General features: G+C 42.4%; 1 protein-coding gene across 1 annotated transcript in view; it reads left to right on the top strand.

The window, feature by feature from the left end:
- atrn.L (attractin L homeolog) overlaps positions 1-25,244 on the top strand; it is a 111,309-nt gene extending 86,065 nt beyond the window's left edge. Inside the window, 5 exon segments of the mRNA XM_041587128.1 lie at positions 3,574-3,635; positions 6,261-6,339; positions 17,149-17,256; positions 24,144-24,258; positions 24,436-25,244. Of these exon segments, the coding sequence (XP_041443062.1) occupies positions 3,574-3,635; positions 6,261-6,339; positions 17,149-17,256; positions 24,144-24,258; positions 24,436-24,560 (489 nt within the window). The 3' untranslated portion in view covers positions 24,561-25,244.
- The last annotated feature ends 1,043 nt before the right edge of the window (positions 25,245-26,287 follow it).

The raw sequence follows: 26,287 nt of genomic DNA on the forward strand, positions 1-26,287 counted from the left end.
TTTTCTCCTCCTCCTCTGCCATCTCCCCCCAACTCTTCCCACCTGGGAGGGTAAATCGGTTTGATGTGCTCACACCTGTCTTAACAACCATCTTTCCCTGCTGTTTATTCCCCTTTGCTCCTACCACCGTCCAGCCCTCCTTCTCTGTCCTTTTCTCCTTCCTTTCCTTCCCGCTAGTTTCCTGAGGGACTGCAGGCTCCATTACTCCTTCCACCCTGGCCTCCTGCTCCATGTCTTCCTCATGCCCCCTCCCCTCCTCCCGCTCCTCCTCCTCCTGAATTTCCTGCTCCAAATTAGGGCAATCCCTGACAATGTTATGCCAAGCATTGGGGCAGTCCCTGTGTGTATGACCCAGAGCATTACATAGGTTGCACCTCACCACATTACATTTCTTGCTAATATGGCCTTTAGCACCACACAGAGCACACACCTTGGTTTCACAGTTAATGGCCAAATGCCTGTTTGACCCACATTTAAAGCATTGGCGAGGTTGGCCTGGGTAAAAACAAACCCCCCTTTCTCTTCCTATGAAAAATGAGTTAGGGAGGTGCTTGGGGACATTGTAATGGACCTCTAGTTTCACTTGGGCTTTCCATCCTCCCGCCCAAAAACCTTCCTCATTATAGACCTTGATGAGAGGGGTTAGTACTGTGCACTGTCTCTTTAACCAAACAAGGATATTCTCAGGGGGGACTGATTCGTGTTTGAAAATGATGGTTACATTTTTGGTTTCAGGACGTGAGATTGGGATTGCCTTAAAGTTTTCCCACTCCTTTGTGTTTTTCTTTTGGTCATAAAGAGCCCAAAACCTCTCCAACCCCTGGGACAATTTAAAGCTGAGATCATATTCAGTGACAGAAATGTCAAGAAAAGCATTGACATCATTAGTAGTGAAACCCATAGACTCTTTCACCAGGTTACGTGCCACATACTTCCAACCAGGGAATTTGTCTCGCTCCCCCTCCCATTTAATCTTCACAGCATTGCGCCTCTTAAACACCGGCCCATCAAAGGATCTATTTAGCCCAGATGAGTTAGCAAACAGCCTCCTCCTTTCCCACACATTCACAGGTGCTTGACTCTTCTGCACAACCTCTGGAGCAGCCTCACTGCCCCCCACAGTCCCCTCTCCCATCCCCCCCACACCAGCACTCTCACCCCCCTGTACCCCTTCACTCACAGCCTCTCTCTCACCACTTGCCCCACTCACACCTGCACTCACACTCACACTCACTGGTTGCACAACAACATTTGCAGGGATATTAGATGAAACATTTGAAAAATAACGTTTCCCTTTTTCCATCTGCTTAAACCTCTCCCGGTTCTTATAAATCTCTTCCCATGGTTTTATTATGAGAAAAGTCTTTTTAATTTCTTCCTCCAGTTCCTCCAACTCTTTATTATATATGGCAGTCTTTTTTTATTCTCTGCCCTCTTAACTCTCCAGTCACATTAGCAGCCAAACTAAGTTCTTTTGCAATGACATTATTTAGTTCTTTTTTCCTTTGCTGCAAACGCTCCATAGCTTTTAGTGCTCTGACAATTTCCTCCTGATTAACACAGTCTTTAGAGCTAGAAGCCCCAGAAAAATCTTTAGAGAGACAGTCTGTAGCAGCAGCAATAACAGTCTCGTTAGTGGAAACCCCCTCCCCCACACAGGCAATTAAGGAAAAGTCAGTTTGTTTATTACCTGCAGGTTTCTCCTCCAGCACCTGTAAAGCCACAGTCTCTGCCAGGTAGTCCCATTCCATGCTTGCCTCCATTCCTCCCTCTGCTGAAGCAGCATCAGTTGGTGCCATTTGTGGGGGGGTTCCCTGGATCTTTGCTGGAATCTTTGCTGGAATCTTTCCTTCCTCTCTTTCTTTGCTGGACTCTCTGTAAGTCTCACTGGGTGGGCGGAGCTTCCCCTTTGCTGTGCACAAGCCTGTCTCTGCTTCCAAGATGGCGTCCTCCTTCCCAAGCACATGGCCAGCCTCCATTACTGCAGTGCAGCTGGTACCTGCTTTCTCCCTCAGCTGGGGGTCACTGTCCATAGCAGCAGCTGCTTGTGTGTTATTACAGCCGCTTATACCTTCCATTTCCCCCAGCAAAGCACCGCTCCCCTCTGCTCCCTGACTGACGCACATACCAGACCAGGGGCTCCAGGCTGCGCTGGCCACAAGACTTTCTCCCTCCATAGCTATGGTGGACTCGCTTGTTCCTTGGGGGGTGCTCACTGGGACACAGGTAACTTGGGATTCACCAACCTTTGCTCCAGATGCAGAGAGTTGTAGTTCCGCAACACATTGCACAGGGGGCTCAGATGCCGCAAACCCAGACAAACTAGACAAACCAGACTCAGGGACCTCATCCAGCTTTTCTTCCTCCTCCTCGCTTTCTACAGACACCTCTTCCACTTCCTCCTCCTTTGGCAAAACTTTTGCTTTCTTGTTTGCTTTCTTTACAGTGGCAGCCATTTTCTTTTCTGCACCAACCACAGCTTTCTGGCTCACTGCACGTCTGCTGGATCCCAGCCTTCCTCGGGTATTCATTGCCCCAGCTTCCTCAGTTGGGGGCAATTTCTTACCCATTTTCAAAAAAAAAAAAATAAAGTCAAAAATAAAAATAAAGAAAAGTAAGGCTATAAGCCACAAAACTGCTGAAAAATCAACCTCCCCAGACCCAGAAGGGCCTGGGTAAGTCAAAATCACAAGCCTTGTTAAAAATCACGAGCTCTCTCCAAACACGTCTGCTCTCTATGGCGATCAGATAGGATCTGTGCAGTCACTGGGACAGAATGTTCTGTTATACAGATAGCTAGAATCTCAGCTGCCATAAAGCAGGTCAGGACTGTTGCTTACAATGGGGATCAGATAGGATCTGTGCAGCCACTGGGACAGAATGTTCTGTTATACAGATAGCTAGAATCTCAGCTGCCATAAAGCAGGACAGGACTGCTGCTTACAATGGGGATCAGATAGGATCTGTGCAGCCACTGGGACAGAATGTTCTGTTATACAGATAGCTAGAATCTCAGCTGCCATAAAGCAGGTCAGGACTGTTGCTTACAATGGGGATCAGATAGGATCTGTGCAGCCACTGGGACAGAATGTTCTGTTATACAGATAGCTAGAATCTCAGCTGCCATAAAGCAGGACAGGACTGCTGCTTACAATGGGGATCAGATAGGATCTGTGCAGCCACTGGGACAGAATGTTCTGTTATACAGATAGCTAGAATCTCAGCTGCCATAAAGCAGGACAGGACTGCTGCTTACAATGGGGATCAGATAGGATCTGTGCAGCCACTGGGACAGAATGTTCTGTTATACAGATAGCTAGAATCTCAGCTGCCATAAAGCAGGACAGGACTGCTGCTTACAATGGGGATCAGATAGGATCTGTGCAGCCACTGGGACAGAATGTTCTGTTATACAGATAGCTAGAATCTCAGCTGCCATAAAGCAGGGCAGGACTGCTGCTTACAATTACTTACATTTATATCCCTCTGGCCCTTTAATGAATATGTTTGACTCTTGCAGATTATTTGCTCTGTATTTGTCCTTTTCAGTTTATTCCTGATTTTTTCTTTCAGATCGCATTTTCCCAGCACAGCAACTTTATGGACTTGGTACAGTTCTTTGTGACGTTTTTCAGGTACGGAGCAGCACGTCACACTGTGTTTATTCACTCGGTCATACGAAATACCGAATGTTTCCCTTAAAGTGAAAGTGTACTGTAGCTCAAAGGCTTTTGTAGCTGCAACTATTGATTAATGGGTCCCTTTTGACACCGATTCAGCCTGTCTGAGGGGGAGACTTCCTGTGTTGCACAGGGTGTTTTTGATAGGTTTTCAGCTGTGACTGGCAGGTGCATCAGCCTATCAGAGAGTACAATGCTCCACAAACATCTGTGCTGCCTGTTACATTGACAGTGTAACTGTGTGACATGTGCTAATCAATCAGAAACTGTGCAATTTGGAAAGTTGCTTCGAATGACATTTTCTTTGTTTAGACTGTAAAGTGTTTGGGTGGACTTCCCCTTTAAGTCACATTTAGTTCATGAAGAATGTGTTTAGGGTTTTCCCACCTACGTTTAGTTTATTGGCTGCACAAAACACTCCCCTTTGGATTCATACATACATGCTGGGCTGCCATGTTGATTCTCTAAAACGAATAAAATCAAAAGGCTGATTAGGCAAATTTAGTTTTTTTTTCTGGCCAAACCAGCTTTTACACCACTGGCAGTTTAGCTGATCAGACATAGACTTCAACTATCCCCATGTTATATGTGATAATGATCCACTCCAGCCTTGTTTTATTTTATTATTCAGAGTGAGGTTTTAATAAGTCCAGGACTGGATCATTATCTGATGTGTAATCTGAGCCCTTTCTCCTTTGAATGGCTGCCCCAATGCAGCTTGTTTATATAAACTATAGTAGTACTTATCTGTTATCTACTGTGTATCCTGTGCTTGAATGGCTGCTCCCACGGCTACACAGCAGCTTGTTTATATAAACTATAGTAGTACTTATCTGTTATCTACTGTGTATCCTGTGCTTGAATGGCTGCCCCCATGGCTACACAGCAGCTTGTTTATATAAACTATAGTAGTACTTATCTGTTATCTACTGTGTATCCTGTGCTTGAATGGCTGCTCCCACGGCTACACAGCAGCTTGTTTATATAAACTATAGTAGTACTTATCTGTTATCTACTGTGTATCCTGTGCTTGAATGGCTGCCCCCATGGCTACACAGCAGCTTATTTATATAAACTATAGTAGTACTTATCTGTTATCTACTGTGTATCCTGTGCTTGAATGGCTGCCCCCATGTTACAAAGCAGCTTGTTTATATAAACTATAGTAGTACTTATCTGTTATCTACTGTGTATCCTGTGCTTGAATGGCTGCCCCCATGTTACAAAGCAGCTTGTTTATATAAACTATAGTAGTACTTATCTGTTATCTACTGTGTATCCTGTGCTTGAATGGCTGCCCCCATGGCTACACAGCAGCTTGTTTATATAAACTATATTAGTACTTATCTGTTATCTACTGTGTATCCTGTGCTTGAATGGCTGCCCCCATGGCTACACAGCAGCTTGTTTATATAAACTATAGTAGTACTTATCTGTTATCTACTGTGTATCCTGTGCTTGAATGGCTGCCCCCATGGCTACACAGTAGCTTGTTTATATAAACTATAGTAGTACTTATCTGTTATCTACTGTGTATCCTGTGCTTGAATGGCTGCCCCCATGGCTACACAGTAGCTTGTTTATATAAACTATAGTAGTACTTATCTGTTATCTACTGTGTATCCTGTGCTTGAATGGCTGCCCCCATGGCTACACAGCAGCTTGTTTAAATAAACTATAGTAGTACTTATCTGTTATCTACTGTGTATCCTGTGCTTGAATGGCTGCCCCCATGACTACACAGCAGCTTGTTTATATAAACTATAGTAGTACTTATCTGTTATCTACTTTGTAACTTGTGCTAGGATGGCTGCCCCCATGGCTACACAGCAGTTTGTTTATATAAACTATAGTAGTACTTATCTGTTATCTACTGTGTATCCTGTGCTTGAATGGCTGCCCCCATGGCTACACAGCAGCTTGTTTATATACACTATAGTAGTACTTATCTGTTATCTACTGTGTATCCTGTGCTTGAATGGCTGCCCCCATGGCTACACAGCAGCTTGTTTATATAAACTATAGTAGTACTTATCTGTTATCTACTGTGTATCCTGTGCTTGAATGGCTGCCCCCATGGCTACACAGCAGCTTGTTTATATAAACTATAGTAGTACTTATCTGTTATCTACTGTGTATCCTGTGCTGGTGAATCAAACACACCAGTTTTACCAGTGCAGGGCAACATTGTATTATATTTTTTTTTTTACTTTAAAATAGGGATGCACTGAATTCACTATTTTGGATTCAGCCGAACCCCCGAATCCTTTGTGAAAGATACTGACGGATACTGAACTGAATCCTAATTTGCATATGCAAATTAGTGGTGGGAAGGGGGAAAACATTTTTAAATTTCATGTTTTATGACAAAAAGTCCCCACCCCTAATTTGCATATGCAAATTTGGAGCCAGGCGGAAGGATTTGACCGAATCTGAAATGTGCTGAAAAACGCTGAATCTTGGCCGAATCCTGGATTTTGTGCATCCCTACCTTAATACAATTTCATGAGGATTAGCCTTTATCCTGCTGGTGGCTACTCAATGTGCACGTTCTTACTGCTATTCTCTTTCTCCCATCAGCTGTTTCCTCTCTCTGCTCCTCGTGGCTGCCGTCGTCTGGAAAATAAAGCAGAGCTGTTGGGCTTCAAGACGCAGAGAGGTATAGTTCAATCACTTATTCCAAATATGCTTGCATTTCCTAATATGAAGGCTGCCTTGTGGTGCTGGGATTTGTAGTTAAGCTACATCTCTAGGGATCCACCTTTGTTTTGAAGGAGACCTTGGTTAGTCTCTGCGCAGCCATTGAACTACAACTCCCATAATGCCAAGAGAGACACAAGAACTTCAATGGAATATTGGTTTGTGTTTTGCCAAGGGGATTGTTGGTTTCTTTTGCTTTTATGCTGAACAGGGAAAAGAGAGAGAGAGAGAATGGCAAATGCAGAGTGATAATGACTACTAAATAATGGCTTTAGCCTTTACTCAAGGGCTTGAAGTAGCTGTAGCGTGAAAGGGGGCAGGTTACCTTAAAGGGATCCTGTCATCGGAAAACATGTTTGTTTGTTTTTTAAACACACCTGTTAATAGTGCTATTCCAGCAGAATTCTGCACTGAAATACATTTATCAAAAGAGCAAACAGATTTATTTTTATATTCAGTTTTGAAATCTGACATGGGGCTAGACATTTTGTCAATTTCCCAGCTGCCCCTGGTCATGTGACTTGTGCCTGCACTTAATAAGAGAAATGCTTTCTGGCAGGCTGCTGTTTTTCCTTCTCAATGTAACTGAAGGAGTCTCAGTGGGACATGGGTTTTTACTGTTGAGTGCTGTTCTTAGATCTACCAGGCAGCTGTTAGGGAGCTGTTATCTGGTTACCTTCCCATTGTTCTGTTGTTTGGCTGCTGGGGGGGGGAGAGGGGGGTGATATCACTCCAACTTACTGTACAGCAGTAAAGAGTGATTGAAGTTTATCAGAGCACAAGTCACATGACTTGGGGCAGCTGGGAAATTGACAATATGTCTAGCCCCATGTCAGATTTCAAAATTGAATATAAAAAAAATTGTTTGCTCTTTTGAGAAATGGATTTCAGTGCAGAATTCTGCTGGAGCAGCACTATTAACTGATGCATTTTGAAAACAATTTTTTTTCCCATGACAGTATCCCTTTAATCTGCTTTAGGGGTCCCTCACCCCAGAGTTCAACTTTTTACTATTGCAGTATCCTGAGAGATGAATAGAGCTGATAGTTGGCCTGTAAGTGTAAATGGTGTCCTTGGCCTGCTCAACTGATACACATCCTGAAAATCAGTATAATATCTATTGGTGGATCTTCATTATGCTTTATGGTGAGGTTTGTTGTCTCAATTTATCCCTGTAGCTCCGTATTCTGCTGATTCACTGCACATGCTCTGTGCTGCTGTCTCTTACTGAGCTTAGGGACCCACTCACAATATACAGAATATATAGGGTTGCCACCTTTTAAAAAAAAAAAATGCCGGCCAGTGGTGGGGGCGGATAATAAAGGGGCGGACCGTGACGCAAAAGGGAGTGGAGCTGGTCGGCAGCAACATAAAAAGGGGCGGAGCCACATGGTTGCGCCGCAAAAGGGCCGGGGCCACATCGCAGAAGCCAAAGGAATTGTACGTTTTTACTGGAGGGCAAGGGCTTTTGTAAAGGGTATTACAAATTACCGGCAGCTACATTGCAGGTAAATTTGTAATACCGGCCCCGGCCCTGGCAGGTGTTTTACCGGCTAGGCCGGTAAAATACCGGCCGGGTGGCAACCCTAATTATAGAACGTAAGAGTCACAATACAAGATAACTCCTCTTAGGAGTCATGTGACTAATGCAACTGCAGCTTCTCCGCGTAGCAGGGATACTGATTGTGACGTCAGTCAGTTTTTTTTTATTACACTTCTATTTCCTTGGGAACAATCCCTTATTCATTACAGGAGACTGACATGCAGTGTAAGCTATTGCCCCCATTTTATTAAAGTGTATTCCTTAGTAATATTGAATCACTATGAGAGCCTGCTCAATGCCCAGTAATACACACACAAACAATTTATATTTATATTACAAGGCTTTCACCGTGGCCAAAAAGATAAACGGCTTTAATCTTTAAAATAAAGCGCGGTCAGTCCAAGATCACATGACAGTGAAACGCACTTTAGGGAGAGCCGTGACGGTGAAGGAGCACGTAGATGTGATTTCTGGAGAGTCTCGGCTTTCCCCCTTGGGAAGGTCAGGCTCACAGCTTCACTTATAATATTCCCAAGGTGGATCGTTCCAGCTAACAGATTGTGTCGTGGGCTCTGTCCTGTGGTATTAGATCAGTGGTGCCGGACATTTTATTTCCTTCCCTTGTCAGCACTGATTGCCTTTTAATATGTTCTGGGAACCTTAGTCTTGCTTTATGGAACCCATCAGCTCAAGCATCCATTCTATAAGCCGCCATTGCACTATTACCGAGCAGTCTATACCAAGTAGAGTTCAATCTGTATGACAGTTGTGGGGTTATATAATTAAAGGCACTAAGTTTGCCCAGGGCAGTAACCTATAGCAACCAATCAGCCGATAGAATTTCCTAGTCACATGTTTAAAAGCAAACATTTTATTGGTTGATATGGGTTACTGCTCCTGGGCAAACTTAGTTCCTTTTATTACATGTGGGGGATAGAGTAAGATTTAGGGAAGAGTGCCTGTTTACTCTTCTAGATCCACCTGAAAGCTCACCTTGAGGGTCAGTTAAGGTGAGACTTGGGATGAGAATTTTACTGATTAATGGAGTTAAAAGGGGCTGTGACCTGAGGTTGGACCTCCAAGGAGATGGGGCTTGATCTTAAAATGGCAATAACAACCAGTGTTCTCAACGCACAGCAAAATGGAAAGAAATTGCAACAAATCTCTGTAAGAAGTCGTAGATCAACATGAAAAGGGTTCCAGGACCATTTCTGTAGATCCACAGTCAGAAAGTAAGGGATCATGACTGGTCTGAGATGGTCTTGAAGGTCTTGTGCCTTAGGTCAAATCCTATGAGTAAGTTCCTTTCATGAAAGAGGTTCCAAAATGCCATTTCCCTTCTTTGGAACTTCAAGGCAGCCTCTTTCTTTCTCCTGACAACTTTCTTGACTTTTTGGTGGTCAGACTGGTGGGAAAATGACCAGCAGGTGGCGATGTTGTAACATAATTAATTTGTAGGAACAGTACATCTATCCCTTAATATCTTGGAATTCAAAAACAATAAAAAATGAATATACGCTGCAAAAGAGCTTAGAATAGTACTCTCTTCAATTTTACATTCACTTATTTTCAAGGATTACTTATCCTTTTAGGCAATGGGTTTCTTTCAGAGTGTGTCAAGCCTTACTCCATGTAAGTCACATTCTCCAATTAGCTGAAGGACTGGGGCATGACCAGCATCTAGGGATGTGCAGGCCTGTCCTGCCTTGGCCAAGACATTGTTGATGGCTGCTTTACTAGCGGTAAGGGAAATCTCTATCTGGAATATTAGTTGAGTTTGGCCAAGGACACCCGGGTGATCTCCAGAAGATCCAGAACTGTTTTTCATTGACCCATCCAACGTCATGCTTTTAGGCACAAACTCTAAAATGTGATTTGCTAAGAAAACAAGTGGCAGTGGTCCAGCATGGAGGTGATAGTGCGCTGGCATGGTGATGCTTGCTTGTATCAGGACATGGATTACTCAATGGAATAGTACTAATCTATATCAGAAGTTTCTCAGCCCATTCCAACCTGAACTGAGGCACAGCCGGGCCCTACTTCTAAACCATATACTATAAACTGCCCTCATTTTTGCAGAACAGTGCTGTTTGGATATGTGTGGTGCATCCTCCAATGCTCCTGGACTTGCATCTGGGGCAGTTTGATTGGCCCCTAAGGTTTTGACGTTAAAAAAAATTCAAAATGCATCAGTTAATAGTGCTGCTCCAGCAGAATTCTGCACTGAAATCCATTTCTCAAAAGTGCAAACAGATTTTTTTATATTTAATTTTGAAATCTGACATGGGGCTAGACATAGTGTCAGTTTCCCAGGTGCCCCCAGTCATGTGACTTGTGCTAATGGAGTGATATCATCCCCTACATTTCCTCCCAGCAGCCTAACAACAGAACAATGGGAAGGTAAGCAGATAACAGCTCCCTAACACAAGATAACAGCTGCCTGGTAGATCTAAGAACAACACTCAATAGTAAAATCCAGGTCCCACTGAGACACATTCAGTTACATTGAGTAGGAGAAACAACAGCCTGCCAGAAAGCAGTTCCATCCTAAAGTGCTGGCTCTTTCTGAAAGCACATGACCAGGCAAAATGACCTGAGATGCACCTACACACCAATATTACAACTAAATACACTTGCTGGTTCAGGAATTACATTTTATATTGTACAGTGAATTATTTTTAGTATAAACAGTGTCATTTAGAAATATAAACTACACCATAAAAATCATGACAGAATCCCTTTAACCGCTGTTGTTTTTATTTGACATGATCTTGCGAAAGAATGGAGCCGAGTGCTACTAATCTGGAGATAAAATGCTCTGCAGTCGCCATCCTGTGGGGCCGAGGTTTCATTGCTGAGACTCAGGCTCTTCCTGATTCAGAACTAATACCATAATGGCCTCTACGTCTTTATTTCTAATTCATTTTACCTCTTTGAATGATTTTGTTCCTGAGCTCCTGTGGCCGCGGGGCCTTTACTGCATCCACCAGTTAAATGGTCATTAACAGCAGGAAATTGTGCTCCTCCATAATCACCGCGGGGGCCACACTCTACTCACACCCCTCAAATTCAATCAGCGCCGTACAATCCCAATAACTCAGCGTGTAAAGGCAAAGAAAAAATGAAATTGCCCTTTTCTTAATGATTCCGCTCGCCAGTCAGTCTGGTAACATTTGTGGCACCTCAGCAGAGATTACACATTCCAGATAATGTAACGTTTTACTGAGCAGCCCCCGGATCTCTCCCAACATTAACAACATAAGGGCATTTTCCATCGTGTCCTGGTATTTAAAGGGGTTGTTCACCTTTGAATGAATTTTTAGTATGATGTAGAGAGGGAAATCCTGAGACAATTTGCAATTGGTTTTCATTTTTTATTATTTGTAGTTTTTGAGTTATTTAGCTTTTTATTCAGCAGCTCTCCAATTTGCAATTTCAGCCATCTGGTTGCCAGGGTCCAAATTACCCTAGTAACCGCACACTGATTTGAATAAGAGACTGGAATATGAATAGGAGAGGCCTGAATAGAAAGAGAAGTAATAAAAAGTAACAATACATTTGTAGCCTTACAGAGCATTTGGTTTTTTTTAGATGGGGTCAGTGACCCCCCATTTGAAAGCTGGAAAGAGGCAGAAGAAGAAGGCAAATAAATCATAAACTATAAAAAAATAAACAATGAAGACCAATTAAAAAGTTGCTTAGAACGGGCCATACTATAACATACTAAAAGTTAACTACCCCTTTACTAACAAGTAATCCTCGTGTACGCTCTTTATGGCAGTTGCATTAATAAAGTGAATTTTTTTTGTTGCCTCATAAACTGTATAATGGTAACGCTCATTGACTAGGAGGTCTTACGGCAAATAAATGGTTAATATATAATTCAGGTGAAGGTTACCCTACCCGATGGCCTTGGGCCAAAAATAAAATCCACCCTATGTGAGTGTAAGCTCCTGTGATCCACAGCAGCCGGGGGAAGCTTCCGTTGTCTCTAATCATCACTTCCACATTCAGCTCCCGGGAGATTCAGCTCAAGTGACATTTTACTCTGACAGTTGCTAAATGTCTTGACTCGGCTCCAGGCACCGCATGCCCTTTGTGGGAGGGGCCACCGCTTCCCTCTGACTGGGAGATATTTGCCAAGTGATCCCCAACTACAACTCCCAGCAGCCCATGCTTGAACGTTGCAGTTTACCAAATAGAACTAGGCAGCCATACAGGGCCACACTCATTGCCCAGCCGAGTATGGGATCCGCTAACCCATTATCCACAGTGCTCTGAACTAAAGAAAGGCCATAGACTCCATTTTATCCAAATATTACACATTTTTAAAATGATTTCCTTTATCTCTGTAATTATAAAACAGTACCTTCTACTTGATCTAAGATATATTAATCCTTATTGGAAGCAAAAACAGCCTATTGGGTTTATTTAATGTTTATATGATTTTCTAGTAGACTTAAGGTATGAAGATCCAAATTATAGAAAGATCCCTTATCTAGAAAACCCCAGGTCCCCAACGTCCTGAATAAATAAATGGGTGGGAGTCTTACATATGGAGTTTGACGGCCCTGCACCTGTTATTAAACGCCTTTTGAATACCTTTGCTACTAAAAACATGGAGACTGCGATAAACTGTTTATAAGTAACTCAAACCGTACCTAACTTACTCACTGTGGAGGAAGATTTGGGCAAAGATCAAGATGGGCTGGCATTGTGATCCACGATTTATGAGAGTTTGGAACAGTTAAATATAGCCCCCCCCAGATGACTGAGCGACTACGCCTGTGATATGAACTCTTGTTTAACATCTGACTGTGAGAGGGCAATGTGGTATATACATCTATCGCTAGGAAGAGACACGGTTGTCTGTGTCCTTTATTATAGTTTAATATGGCCTTTTTTTAAAAATGTTTCCACTTTTTTCGGGCTTGGTGGGTTTTTAGTTTCTTTATTTAGGTTATGCACGTTGATTTTTCGGGTGGGATTACACCTTTGCTGATCATTATTTTTATTTTATTTATTAAGAGGAGAGTATATATAGTCCATGGGGAGATATTTACGTCATTTCTGTTAACTCCTTATTATTAGTGTAAGCAATCAAGGAGTATTTGAGGGTGCTCTTATCTTTACTACTTTATTTCTATTTTATTTCTTTATTTTTTATTCACTATTCATTCTTTATATTCATGCTTATTTTTGTATTTATTTTTATTTTGGGTAATGCATATACCTGAGTTTTGTCCCAGGTTACAGCCCCAAGTGTAGTCATTGTATAGAATGGAGGGAATACGATTAGTAAGCAGTGAGGACTAGCCATAGTATAACGGGTTGCGAGTATGAGAGATCTTGGTGGACGCCACATTTTGTAATGATGAAAAGGTATCGGGCCATAGGGCAGGCTTAATTCTTGCTTTTACTCTAGGATCTTCCTCAAATTAAGACATTTAGTAACACTTAGAATAATATCAATTAGATGAAACAAATGTGTTACATTCTTGCTTTGTTTTTAAACCTTTTTAACCTTTTTAAGATCATGTTGAACATTAACAGTGTAGTGTGATATAGGGGTATAGGTAACTGATGGCTTATTTTTTAGTATGGGTAATATACATAAGAAACAACTACTGTGATTTATGCTAATTATAGTCATCGGGCATTGACACAAATTGTACGTCATTAAGGGTGTTGCTGTTTTTTTCCCGCCTTTTCATGTATTTAAAGCATGTATTTTACCATTTTCTGTACCTTGAGAAAGGCCTTGGAGGAGGCCGAAACGTTGGTCACTAACTTTAATAAATCAAAATTTATTATTTCTAAGTCCTGTGAGTGCGGCTCATCTTCTGTTTTCTATATATATATATATATATATATATATATATATATATATATATATATATATATATATATATATATATATATATATATATATATATATATATATATATATATATATATATATATATATATATATATATATATATAATGAAGAACCAAAAAATGCCAGCACCAAGGGTCTTGTGTCAAAAAAACTTGTATTAAGACATGATATGTAAAAACCAACGTTTCGGTCCCTCTTGGGACCTTTTTCAAGGTACAAATACACACATGATAAATTCATTAAATAACCTCCACCCACATCACGTGACTGTGCCTGTGTTTCCTTGTGCGTTTAACCTCTTGTATGGCTGTTTGCAGCAATGAGAGCAAAACAACTTTTTTTAAAACATGATATATAAAAAGATATTTCATGTAAAATATACAAAAAAACTTTCTTAAAAAATCCTTAAGCATTCTGAAAAAGAGTGCCTAAAAATAGTGTAAAAAATGTTTTTGCCACACAGAGTGTATCACCTCCTGGATATAGACAAATCCTATGTACTCCCTTTAGAAACATAATAAAGAAATGTCTGTATCGATTATACTGTTGCCAAACTTGACCTGAGCGTTACATAATAATTCAATCTGGAAGTACTAGGAAACTAAGGCTATATTGTCTATATCCGGGAGGTGATACACTCTGTGTGGCAAAAACATTTTTTACACTATTTTTAGGCACTCAGCACTTTTTCAGAATACTTTATCCAGAAAGCTCCAATTACGGAAAAGCCGTCTCCCATAGACTCAATTTTATCTAAATAAAATGTTTAAAAATCATTTTCTGTAATAATAAAACCGTAGCTTGTACTTGATCCCAACTAAGATATAATTAATCCTTATTGGAAGCAAAACCAGCCTATTGGGTTTATTTAATGTTTACATGATTTTATAGTAGACTTAATGTATGAAGATTCAAATTAAAGAAAGCATTATCCAGAAAACCCCCAGGTCCCAAGCTTTCTGGATAACAGGTCCCATACCTGTAATAATAAAACAGTAACTTGTACTTGATCCCAACTAAGATATAATTAATCCTTATTGGAGGCAAAACCAGCCTATTGGGTTTATTTAATGTTTACATGATTTTATAGTAGACTTAATGTATGAAGATTCAAATTAAAGAAAGATGCTTTATCCAGAAAACCCCCAGGTCCCAAGCTTTCTGGATAACAGGTCCCATACCTGTAATAATAAAACAGTAACTTGTACTTGATCCCAACTAAGATATAATTAATCCTTATTGGAAGCAAAACCAGCCTATTGGGTTAAATTCATGTTTATTATGTTTTACTATACTGTATAATACTATTTACTATATCATTTAAGGTAAAGATTGGTAGAAATGCAATACACCAACAGGGCACAGCTGCTCCCCTACATCTGCGAGTTTGGGAAAATAATATATCAACTGAATAATCAAATGCATTTATTATATATACGGCCCTGCAGAATATTCGCTCAGATGCAGCGATTGTGCTTAAAATGAAATGAGTCTGTAGGTGGCGCTGTTCCCCCGTCGGTGGCTGCCCTGGAGCTGGCTGGTAATTTGGGTGGAAGGCTTTATCTGTGTCTCAGGCTATTTACATGATTGCTTTGCAGAAGGTCAGGCTATAGCTAGCGTGTGCAAATGCAAAGTATCTCTCTAGCTGCATTCTAACTAAACATGGCCGCCCCCCGTCTCATGCACAGAATTAGCCAAGCGGTTTCCTGCTGCCGAAATATGGGAGCTGTGCAGAAAATAGACATTATGGTGCATCCTATGTAGCACCCGTCCCAAGGGTTATGTAAAAAAACAAAGGCACTAAGTTTGCCCTGGAGCAGTAACCCATAGCAACCAATCAGAAGGTAGCATTTACTGGCCCAAACATCCTATTGGTTGTTAAGGGTTACTGCTCCTGGGCAAACTTAGTGCCTTTTATTACATAACAGTGTTTAATATCTGCTATGTTACCCAGAATGCCCAGGACCTGGGATTTTCCCAATAAGGGGATCTTTCTGTACTGTGTATCTGCATGACTTAAGTCTACTAAAATATCATGTAAAACATAAATTAAACCCAATATTATGGTTTTGCTTCCAATAAGGATTAATTCTATCTTAGTTGGGATCAAGTACAAGTTACGGTTTTATTATTACACAGAAAAAGGAAATCATTTTTAAAAATTTACATTGTTTCATGAAAATGGAGTCTATGGGAGACGAGCTTTTCGTCATTCAGAACTTTCTGGATAAAAGGTTTCCGGACAACGTATCCCACGCCTGTCTAATGTATCCCTCCAGGCTCCTGGAAGTAGGCTGATATCTGTTTAGAGGCCACTAGATGGCGCTGTTCAGTAGCTCTGCCTCTGTAAAGGGATTTAGGGCCTCATTCACTCAGTGTCAGTATTTTGTATCTCTAATCTCAGAGTTGCTCCATTCTCTTGCGTTTCTCATCTCTCGCTCTGTCCTTTACTAATTCTACTTCTTCCCGCCTTGAACACAAGGACTTGATCAGACATAAAAATATCAGAATGATCACTCGGCTGCAATAGTCGGCCTAAAGGCTTTTAATAAAAGTGACTTTTTTTGGGGGGTTTCAACAGCGCTGTCGTCAGTGCCCAATGGGTGAGTCAACGCAAGGAAGAAAACAGCCTATGGCTCTATGTAAACTACATCTCCCACAATCCTCAGAGAGACAGTGCACATAGTCTAAGAGTGTGACTGTATGGTCCCCCTGCTACATCTTGTTTATCTAAATGCCATTCACTTCTCATTACTAATAACTTATTTATTTATTTATTAGAGAATTCTCTCCTTGGAATCAGGCGGGATTTAATATCTCAGCCTTTTAATCATTTCCCAACTCCTTTATAGTCAGAGCCATTTCCTCGCAGCACTTTTGCTGCACACGGATTGGCCACTTGCACTTGGTATAAAGGGCCACGCGGGGCCCTCCAGTTTGTTTGATTTGTCTGCAGCTTTGTATTGATCCCGTCCTACTGGGGGCTTCTGTTTCCCCACTGAGCATCCAGTTTTAAAGGGGAACTATCCATTTGTTAAAATATTTATCAAGGTAATTTCCATTGAACGCAGTTTCTGTCTGTTGATACAATGCAGTTCTCCTCCTGGCCTCCTAATGAGCTGCCTTGTGCTACATTGTTCCAGGAGTCAGAACCAGTAGTGCAGGTGTCAGCAATGGATTTACAAACCCAATAGCCTTTTGTTCTGCGCCCCTCTCCCTCGGGTGTCCGGGAGCAAGTGACGTGTGCTGTTAGAGGGGAGGCATCTGATTGCTTTACTTTGCCTTTTTTCCTTTCACGTCACTATCAAGTAACCAATATTTAAATTTTCTGTTTTATTTATTAGCAACTCATCCGGGAGATGCAGCAGATGGCCAGCCGACCTTTTGCGTCCGTCAACGTTGCCTTGGAAACAGACGAGGAGCCCCCTGATCTGATTGGGGGGAGTATAAAGGTGAGCGATTCTCCTGCAGTCGGTTTGATGGGCACCCTGAGCCTATTGGGTGCTGTGTGGGTGCTGTATGGGTGCAGTGTGTACACAATGGCCTGATAAAGTATTTAAAGGAATGGTTCACCTTTAAGTTAACATTTAGTATGTTACAGAGCTGCCAATTCTTAGCAACTTTGCAATTTCATTATTTATTCTGTATAGTTTTTTAATTATTTGCCACTTTCTTCTGACTCTTTCCAGGTTTCAAATTGGGGTGACTGACCCCATCTAAAAACAAATGCTCTGTAAGGCTACACATTTATTATCATTGCTACTTTTTATAACTCATCTTTCCATTCATATCTCTCCTATTCATATTCCAGTCTCTTATTCAAATCGATGCATGGTTGCTAGGGTAAATTGGACCCTAGCAACCAGATTGCTGAAATTACAAACAGGAGAGCTGCTAAATAACTCAAAAACCACAAATAATAAAACATGAAAACCAATTGCAAATTTTCTCAGAATATCACTCTCTACATCATACTAACGGTTATCTCAAAGGTGAACAATCCCTTTAAATCTCGTGATGTCACACATTGACCCATTCCCAGCAACTTTTCTATTAATCATCATTTTTTATTTTGTGTGGTTTTTGAATACTGTTGCCTATTGCTTTCCAGCAGCTGAAAATATTGGTTGTGGGGGGCAACCAGATTGACTGTGAGAGTTGAATGTAGTTCTGTTTCCTTTTCTCATTTGTAGCCCTTGACTGTAGCTCTGTGTGGATAGTATGGCAGCTCCACTCCACATACAGCTATAGAGAAGGGCAAGAGAATATGTTTGTTCAGCTACTCTAATGAATAGAGTAGCTGAACGCTATTAAGTACAGTGCTGTGTCCTCTCTCATTAAGGCCAATGTGAAGCGAATGGAATGTTTCTCCAGCCCGTTAGTGGAAAGGGCAATTAACATGTAATACAGTGGAATTTACATTAATTCCCAGGAATCCATCTCCTTCAGGGGCAGCAAGCGATTTCACATTCATTCCTGGTATAACTCCGATATGAGTTTCCATGTAGGACTCCTTGGGGGCGAGGGGGAATATGGCACCTCCTCCTCCCATATGTATAAATACAAATATACAGAGAAGGAATGTTCTGGGCACACAATAAGCTATACCCTCATACTGTACTGTCTAAGGGAATCAATATGGCACCTCCTCCCATATGTATAAATACAAATATACAGAGAAGGAATGTTCTGGGCACACAATAAGCTATACCCTCATACTGTACTGTCTCTAAGGGAATCAATATGGCACCTCCTCCTCCCATATGTATAAATACAAATATACAGAGAAGGAATGTTCTGGGCACACAATAAGCTATACCCTCATACTGTACTGTCTAAGGGAATCAATATGGCACCTCCTCCTACCATATGTATAAATACAAATATACAGAGAAGGAATGTTCTGGGCACACAATAAGCTATACCCTCATACTGTACTGTCTAAGGGAATCAATATGGCACCTCCTCCTCCCATATGTATAAATACAAATATACAGAGAAGGGATTTTGCCCTCTATCCACACAGGGATATTGTGGCCGGCACTTACCTAGTGGTGTATATAATCCTTGTTGCTCAGTGCTGCTGGCTGTGTGGTGCAGGGTGCAAACAGTAGGCTAATTAAGGAATATGAAGTTACTCATATAATGGCAGCTATAACGCCCCACTCTGGCCTAAAAAAATACTTCTGGCCAGATATGTCTAGAAATACAGTAGCATTTTATTAAAGGGGAAATCTGCATCAAGACTATAAGAATGTAACAATTATAGAGACAAGAGGGGTGGATAGAAACAAGCAGGCAAAAGAAGATAATGAGAGATATGGAAGAGGGGGAAGTAAAAGCATCAGAAGATGATTTTGCCTGAAGAAGAGTCGGGACGTCAGATATCATAGGAATGCAATGGGCTGTAAAAATACTGTTGATAAGATGACTCTGCTTATTGGGGGGTACGTTTTCTTTAAGACATTTCAAGGCTGGGATAGAATGAAAGCACTTTGTAAGAGGGGGAATGTGGGCTAAGTGGGGGGCTCCGAGAGGAGGCTCAATGGGGGGGGGGGCTGCCATTCCTCCCCCCTCTTTCTCTCTCTCTCTCTCTCTTTCTCTCTCTTTCTCTCTCTCTCATTCACTCACTCTCTCTCGCTTTCTCTCTCTCTCAAATCAAATCACTTTCTCGCTTTCTTTCTCTCGCTCTCACCTTTTCCTTGTCAGACTGAGGATCTTTGGTGTGAATTTAAGGCATTTCTGAGCGGCACATTTGTTTCCCTTAACTCACTAATACTCCCCCTCAGGAACATTGCTGAGCCGACTCTTCTGTAGATTTAATACAGCAGCGCTTTCTCCCTCATACACTTTTACTGCTTTTATACCATTGTCTTTTCTGTATTTCCATTTCCTTTTTTATTTCTCTTTCATTTCTTCCATCCACATTTTATTTCCACTTAAAGGATCCATTTACAGACATAACCGTGTAACCCTCCTTATACTCACCCTCTGCACATTCTTATTTCTAATTCTAGTCCTATTGTTAATTGTCTAGTAGCCAAGAATGATTCTGTCACAGATCCTATCTGATCCCCATTGTAAGCAGCAGTCCTGTCCTGCTTTATGGCAGCTGAGATTCTAGCTATCTGTATAACAGAACATTCTGTCCCAGTGGCTGCACAGATCCTATCTGATCCCCATTGTAAGCAGCAGTCCTGTCCTGCTTTATGGCAGCTGAGATTCTAGCTATCTGTATAACAGAACATTCTGTCCCAGTGGCTGCACAGATCCTATCTGATCCCCATTGTAAGCAGCAGTCCTGTCCTGCTTTATGGCAGCTGAGATTCTAGCTATCTGTATAACAGAACATTCTGTCCCAGTGGCTGCACAGATCCTATCTGATCCCCATTGTAAGCAGCAGTCCTGTCCTGCTTTATGGCAGCTGAGATTCTAGCTATCTGTATAACAGAGCATTCTGTCCCAGTGGCTGCACAGATCCTATCTGATCCCCATTGTAAGCAGCAGTCCTGTCCTGCTTTATGGCAGCTGAGATTCTAGCTATCTGTATAACAGAACATTCTGTCCCAGTGGCTGCACAGATCCTATCTGATCCCCATTGTAAGCAGCAGTCCTGTCCTGCTTTATGGCAGCTGAGATTCTAGCTATCTGTATAACAGAACATTCTGTCCCAGTGGCTGTACTTGAGTTAAATTGCAGGCAGATTTGGTTTTAGTTTGGGGGAGGTAGTGCTTTTATGTTGGGGCTCCTTGGAGGAAGGTAAATAAATGACAGACAAGAGCCATTATAATTGCAGATACAAGGGATCATTAAGATCATGACTTACAATACCTGGTTGAGACATTGATTTCTATTTTCTAATTAAAGGAATGGGTTTAGGATGCAGATAGGCAATCTGCTCCAATAATCTCCAGCAGGTTAAATCCCGGGAAGGTTATCTGCCAAGTGTTTGTTGTATGGTACAAGGTGGCAAAGTCATTGCAATTCTTATCAGCTGCCCAATCACATGTGGCACCTGTATTCAGCCTCATTCTTCCTGCTTTGGCATCTGACATGGCACATATATCCTAAATGTCTTCCACTGTTCGCTCACATGAAGCTGCCAACCAGAACAGAGTTATGTAACTAAACCATTTGTGCCCAACCCGATGCCTTTCCGGATAGTTCAACTACAGCTCCGGTCGGCAACCCTTATGTGACTTGATACGGCCAGCTAGCAGGGTGGCACAGGTTAGGAATGCCATCATATACCTACCACCAGTTTAGTAACCAAGTAGCTGCTGTATTTCTCCTTTATACAGAGGCATGGATGGCATGTGGGCAGCCCTTGGAAGTCTGTGTGCCCCCTGACTTGCCTATTATACAAGAGAAGAGTGGCCTTGGGCATAGGGCACAGGAACCTGAATGTTATAATAAAGTAACAATGGTTGCACCTTTGGACACAGAGCTGACATTTGCACCTTTGGGCACAGAGCTGACGGTTGCACCTTTGGGCACAGAGCTGACGGTTGCACCTTTGGGCACAGAGCTGACGTTGCACCTTTGGGCACAGAACTGACGGTTGCACCTTTGGGCACAGAACTGACGGTTGCACCTTTGGGCACAGAGCTGACGGTTGCACCTATGGGCACAGAGCTCACTGTTGTACCCTTGGGCACAGAGCTGACAGTTGCACCCTTGGGCACAGAGCTGACGGTTGCACCTTTGGGCACAGAGCTGACGGTTGCACCTTTGGGCACAGAGCTGACGGTTGCACCCTTGGGCACAGAGCTGACGGTTGCACCCTTGGGCACAGAGCTGACGGTTGCACCCTTGGGCACAGAGCTGACGGTTGCACCTTTGGGCACAGAGCTGACGGTTGCACCTTTGGGCACAGAGCTGACGGTTGCACCCTTGGGCACAGAGCTGACGGTTGCACCTTTGGGCACAGAGCTGACGGTTGCACCTTTGGGCACAGAGCTGACGGTTGCACCCTTGGGCACAGAGCTGACGGTTTGCAACCTTTGGGCACAGAGCTGACGGTTGCACCTTTGGGCACAGAGCTGACGGTTGCAACCTTTGGGCACAGAGCTGACGGTTGCACCTTTGGGGCACAGAGCTGACGGTTTGCACCTTTGGGCACAGAGCTGACGGTTGCACCTTTGGGCACAGAGCTGACGGTTGCACCTTTGGGCACAGAGCTGACGGTTGCACCTTTGGGCACAGAGCTGACGGTTGCACCTTTGGGCACAGAGCTGACGGTTGCACCTTTGGGCACAGAGCTGACGGTTGCACCTTTGGGCACAGAGCTGACGGTTGCACCTCACCTTTGGGCACAGAGCTGACGGTTGCACCTTTGGGCACAGAGCTGACGGTTGCACCTTTGGGCACAGAGCTGACGGTTGCACCTTTGGGCACAGAACTGACGGTTGCACCTTTGGGCACAGAACTGACGGTTGCACCTTTGGGCACAGAACTGACGGTTGCACCTTTGGGCACAGAACTGACGGTTGCACCTTTGGGCACAGAACTGACCGTTGCACCTTTGGGCACAGAACTGACGGTTGCACCTTTGGGGTAAGCGCAGGTTTTGGATGCCAGTCTAACGGGTGCTATTTTGTGCCACTTATCATTCTGCCACTACTTTAATCCGTTATATTTATTTTAAGCAAATATGCACCCATCTGAGCCTGAAATGTGCAAAACCCTTCAGTACGTGTAAATCTGTACGACAGGGAGATGAAGCACCAATAAAAGATTGTGGATCCGGTGCCTGGCCGCTGTGTCGGAGCAGGAGACGTGTCCCTCTAAATATCCGGCTGTTATTAGGAATAAAATGCAGAACACAGACACGAACAGCCCCGGCCCCCGGTTTATGTTTTCTCTGCCATAAAAACCTCATTTGCATCTCGCTGAATGTTAATTCATTAATAGGATTATGTTGTTCTAATAGAAGCCATAAACCGTTATGCGCTTGATTTATCTCCCCGACATTTGCTTTTCCATTAAGCCTTTAAATAGTTCAATGGCGCCATTCCTGTTCCAGCCCACACATGCACCGGCATTTATTCTCCATTAATTGCAGCAAGGAGGCAAATATCTTCCAGGAGATTCTGTTAATAAGTTGCACCGAGCAGTGCAGTAATAGCTCCTACTATGTGACCATGTGCTAATCACAGAGCATTGGCAGCAAGATTATCCTGACTCTTATTCCACAGTATTTATATATATCATATTGTAAATGATAGGGATATGAAAAATCACTGAGGGGTTCTGTGACCATATAAAGGCACAAGGCTGCAGGCTGAGTTATACAGGGAACTCTGAGTATCACTCATGTATTATAAGGGATAATATAGCCCCTACTGTAAATGATAAGGATATTAGAAGTCACTGATGGGTTGTTCTGTGACCATATAAAGGCACAAGGCTGCAGCCTGAGTTATACAGGGAACTCTGAGTATCACTCATGTATTATAAGGGATAATGTACCCCCTACTGTAAATGATAAGGATATTAGAAGTCACTGAGGGGTTGTTCTGTGACCATATAAAGGCACAAGGCTGCAGGCTGAGTGATACAGGGAACTCTGAGTATCACTCATGTATTATAAGGGATAATGTACCCCCTACTGTAAATGATAAGGATATTAGAAGTCACTGAGGGGTTGTTCTGTGATCATATAAAGGCACAAGGCTGCAGGCTGAGTTATACAGGGAACTCTGAGTATCACTCATGTATTATAAGGGATAATGTACCCCCTACTGTAAATGATAAGGATATTAGAAGTCACTGATGGGTTGTTCTGTGACCATATAAAGGCACAAGGCTGCAGCCTGAGTTATACAGGGAACTCTGAGTATCACTCATGTATTATAAGGGATAATGTACCCCCTACTGTAAATTATAAGGATATTAGAAGTCACTGAGGGGTTCTGTGACCATATAAAGACACAAGGCTGCAGGTTGAGTTATACAGGGAAATCTGAGTATCACTCATGTATTATAAGGGATAATGTACCCCCTACTGTAAATGATAAGGATATTAGAAGTCACTGAGGGGTTCTGTGACCATATAAAGACACAAGGCTGCAGGTTGAGTTATACAGGGAACTCTGAGTATCACTCATGTATTATAAGGGATAATGTACCCCCTACTGTAAATGATAAGGATATTAGAAGTCACTGATGGGTTGTTCTGTGACCATATAAAGGCACAAGGCTGCAGCCTGAGTTATACAGGGAACTCTGAGTATCACTCATGTATTATAAGGGATAATGTACCCCCTACTGTAAATGATAATACTTATATATATGTGAACACTTATATTCACCAATGTATTGTTTTTCTTTCCTTTAGTCCGTACCAAAACCTATAGCCTTGGAACCTTGTTACGGCAACAAAGCAGCTGTTCTCTCAATATTTGTACGGCTTCCTCGTGGCTTAGGGGGTATTCCACCTCCAGGTCAGTCTGGTAAGTTTAAATAAGATATATATAAATATATATATATACTGTATATATGATTTGCGGAGAGGGCAGGTCACTATTGCAATGTGGGGCATTAGTTCCCCTTTAATGCTAATCATTAGTAACACCAGTCTCCAGCTGATTGTGTTGAACGTCTCTCCTTCTTATCCGTGTTCCTTCCAGGTCTCGCCGTGGCCAGCGCTCTAGTAGACATCTCCCAACAGATGCCATTAATCTACAAGGAGAAATCGGGAGCGGCGCGAAATCGGAAACACCAGCCGCCTGCCCAGCCCGGCACCTGCATTTGACATTGGGCCACTGAACTCTAGGGATTTCATTATTAACACGTCGGAGCCATTGGAGCGTTTTATTGTGATGGCACCGCCCAGACGCGCATGGATCTCCTCGCCAGAATCCCTTTTACGGACACGCGGTTTTCCTTCCGTTCGGTCTTTTTTTTTTTTTGGTTGTTGTTTGAGTTATCATGTACTATTTTCCGTTTCTCTAGGAAAAGAATCTTAACTTATTCTCCCTCTGAATAAACTGTACAGGCCCATCATGTGCTGCTCAGGTGATAAGGTTGGATCATTTCTTCAGCTGCTCGCGGTTTTGTATCCACCCAACGAGGAGACCTTCCCGGAATTGTTCCAAACCCTGAATTTTCTACGAGAAAGTTCAAAACGACTCTTTCTATTTGTGAGCTGTGGGGGTTACCTGCCTGAAGTTTATGGATTTGGACACCCCCCCTTTTTCCGGGTTCTCGCTGGGCACAGACGGGACTTATACCGCTCAGCAGGGAGCATCCGTGGATTGTGATTGGCTATTGAGTTGCGCCGACCTGTAAAGTGAAAGGAAGAGGAATTGTGAGCGAGGAAATAAGACAAGAAACATGGGGCTCATTATATTGCGATGGTACTGAGGGGGGGCATCGACGCTTTCTTACCATTAAGAGCACATTGCTAATTCCAGTAAATAAATGTAAATGATTTTAATCTTCTTTTATTTACATAGAGAAATTGCTAAAAACATCAAAAAGGAAAAACCCACCGCCACCATTCTCATTGGCTTCTTGCTGGGGGCTCGTGCCGCCCTTAAAGGAGAAGGAAAGTCCTTTCACACTTGGGCGTGACAAATGTTAGGCACCCCCAAGAGATTGTATTTACTTACCTGAAACCCCCGGCCGGTGCTCCTATCAGCAGAAAACTGCACCGGCCGGGGTTATACGGAGCGATCCACTTCCGGCTTCTTCTTTCTTTGCGCGGCTGCACATGCACATTAGAGTGAAAAGCCGAACCTTAACTAAAAAGTCGATATTTCGATCTACTGCGCCTGCGTCTGCCCCGGGAAACTTATAGAAAGAAGAAGCAGGAAGAGGATCGCGCCATGGCACCCCCAAGTGGTAAACGACTTTCCTAGGGGTTATTTACCTTTAAATGAACTGGTAGTATGATGTAGAGAGGGATATTCGGAGACAATTTGCAATTGGTTTTCATTTTTTATTATTTGTGGTTTTTGAGTTATTTAGCTTTTTATTCAGAAGCTTCCCAGTTTGGTTGCTAGGGTCCAAATTACTCTAGCAACCATTCAATGATTTGAATTAGAGACTGGAATAGAAGGCTGAACAGAAAGATGAGTAATAAAAAGTAGCAATAACAATAAATGTGTAGCCTTACAGAGCATTTGTTTATGAGATGGGGTCAGTGACCCCTATTTGAAAGCTGGAGAGAGAAGAAAAAGGTTAATAATTAAAAAGAAATGTATAGAATAAATAATGAAGACCAATTGAAAAGTTGTTTAGAATTGGTAGCTCTATAACATACTAAAAGTTAACTTAAAGGTGAACTAATCCTTTAAACGCGTTAAGAATCAGGCCATTGTGTACACACTGCACCCAGTTATACCCAGTGCATTTGTGTTTTAGATGGGGTCTGTGACCCCTATTTGAAAGCTGGAAAGAGCCAGGAGGAAAAGGCAAATAATTATAAAAAATGAAGACCAATTGCTTAGAATTAGCCAGTCTATAACATACTAAAAG

The sequence above is a fragment of the Xenopus laevis genome, chromosome 1L, assembly GCF_017654675.1.
Source record: "Xenopus laevis strain J_2021 chromosome 1L, Xenopus_laevis_v10.1, whole genome shotgun sequence".
NCBI lineage: Eukaryota > Metazoa > Chordata > Amphibia > Anura > Pipidae > Xenopus > Xenopus laevis.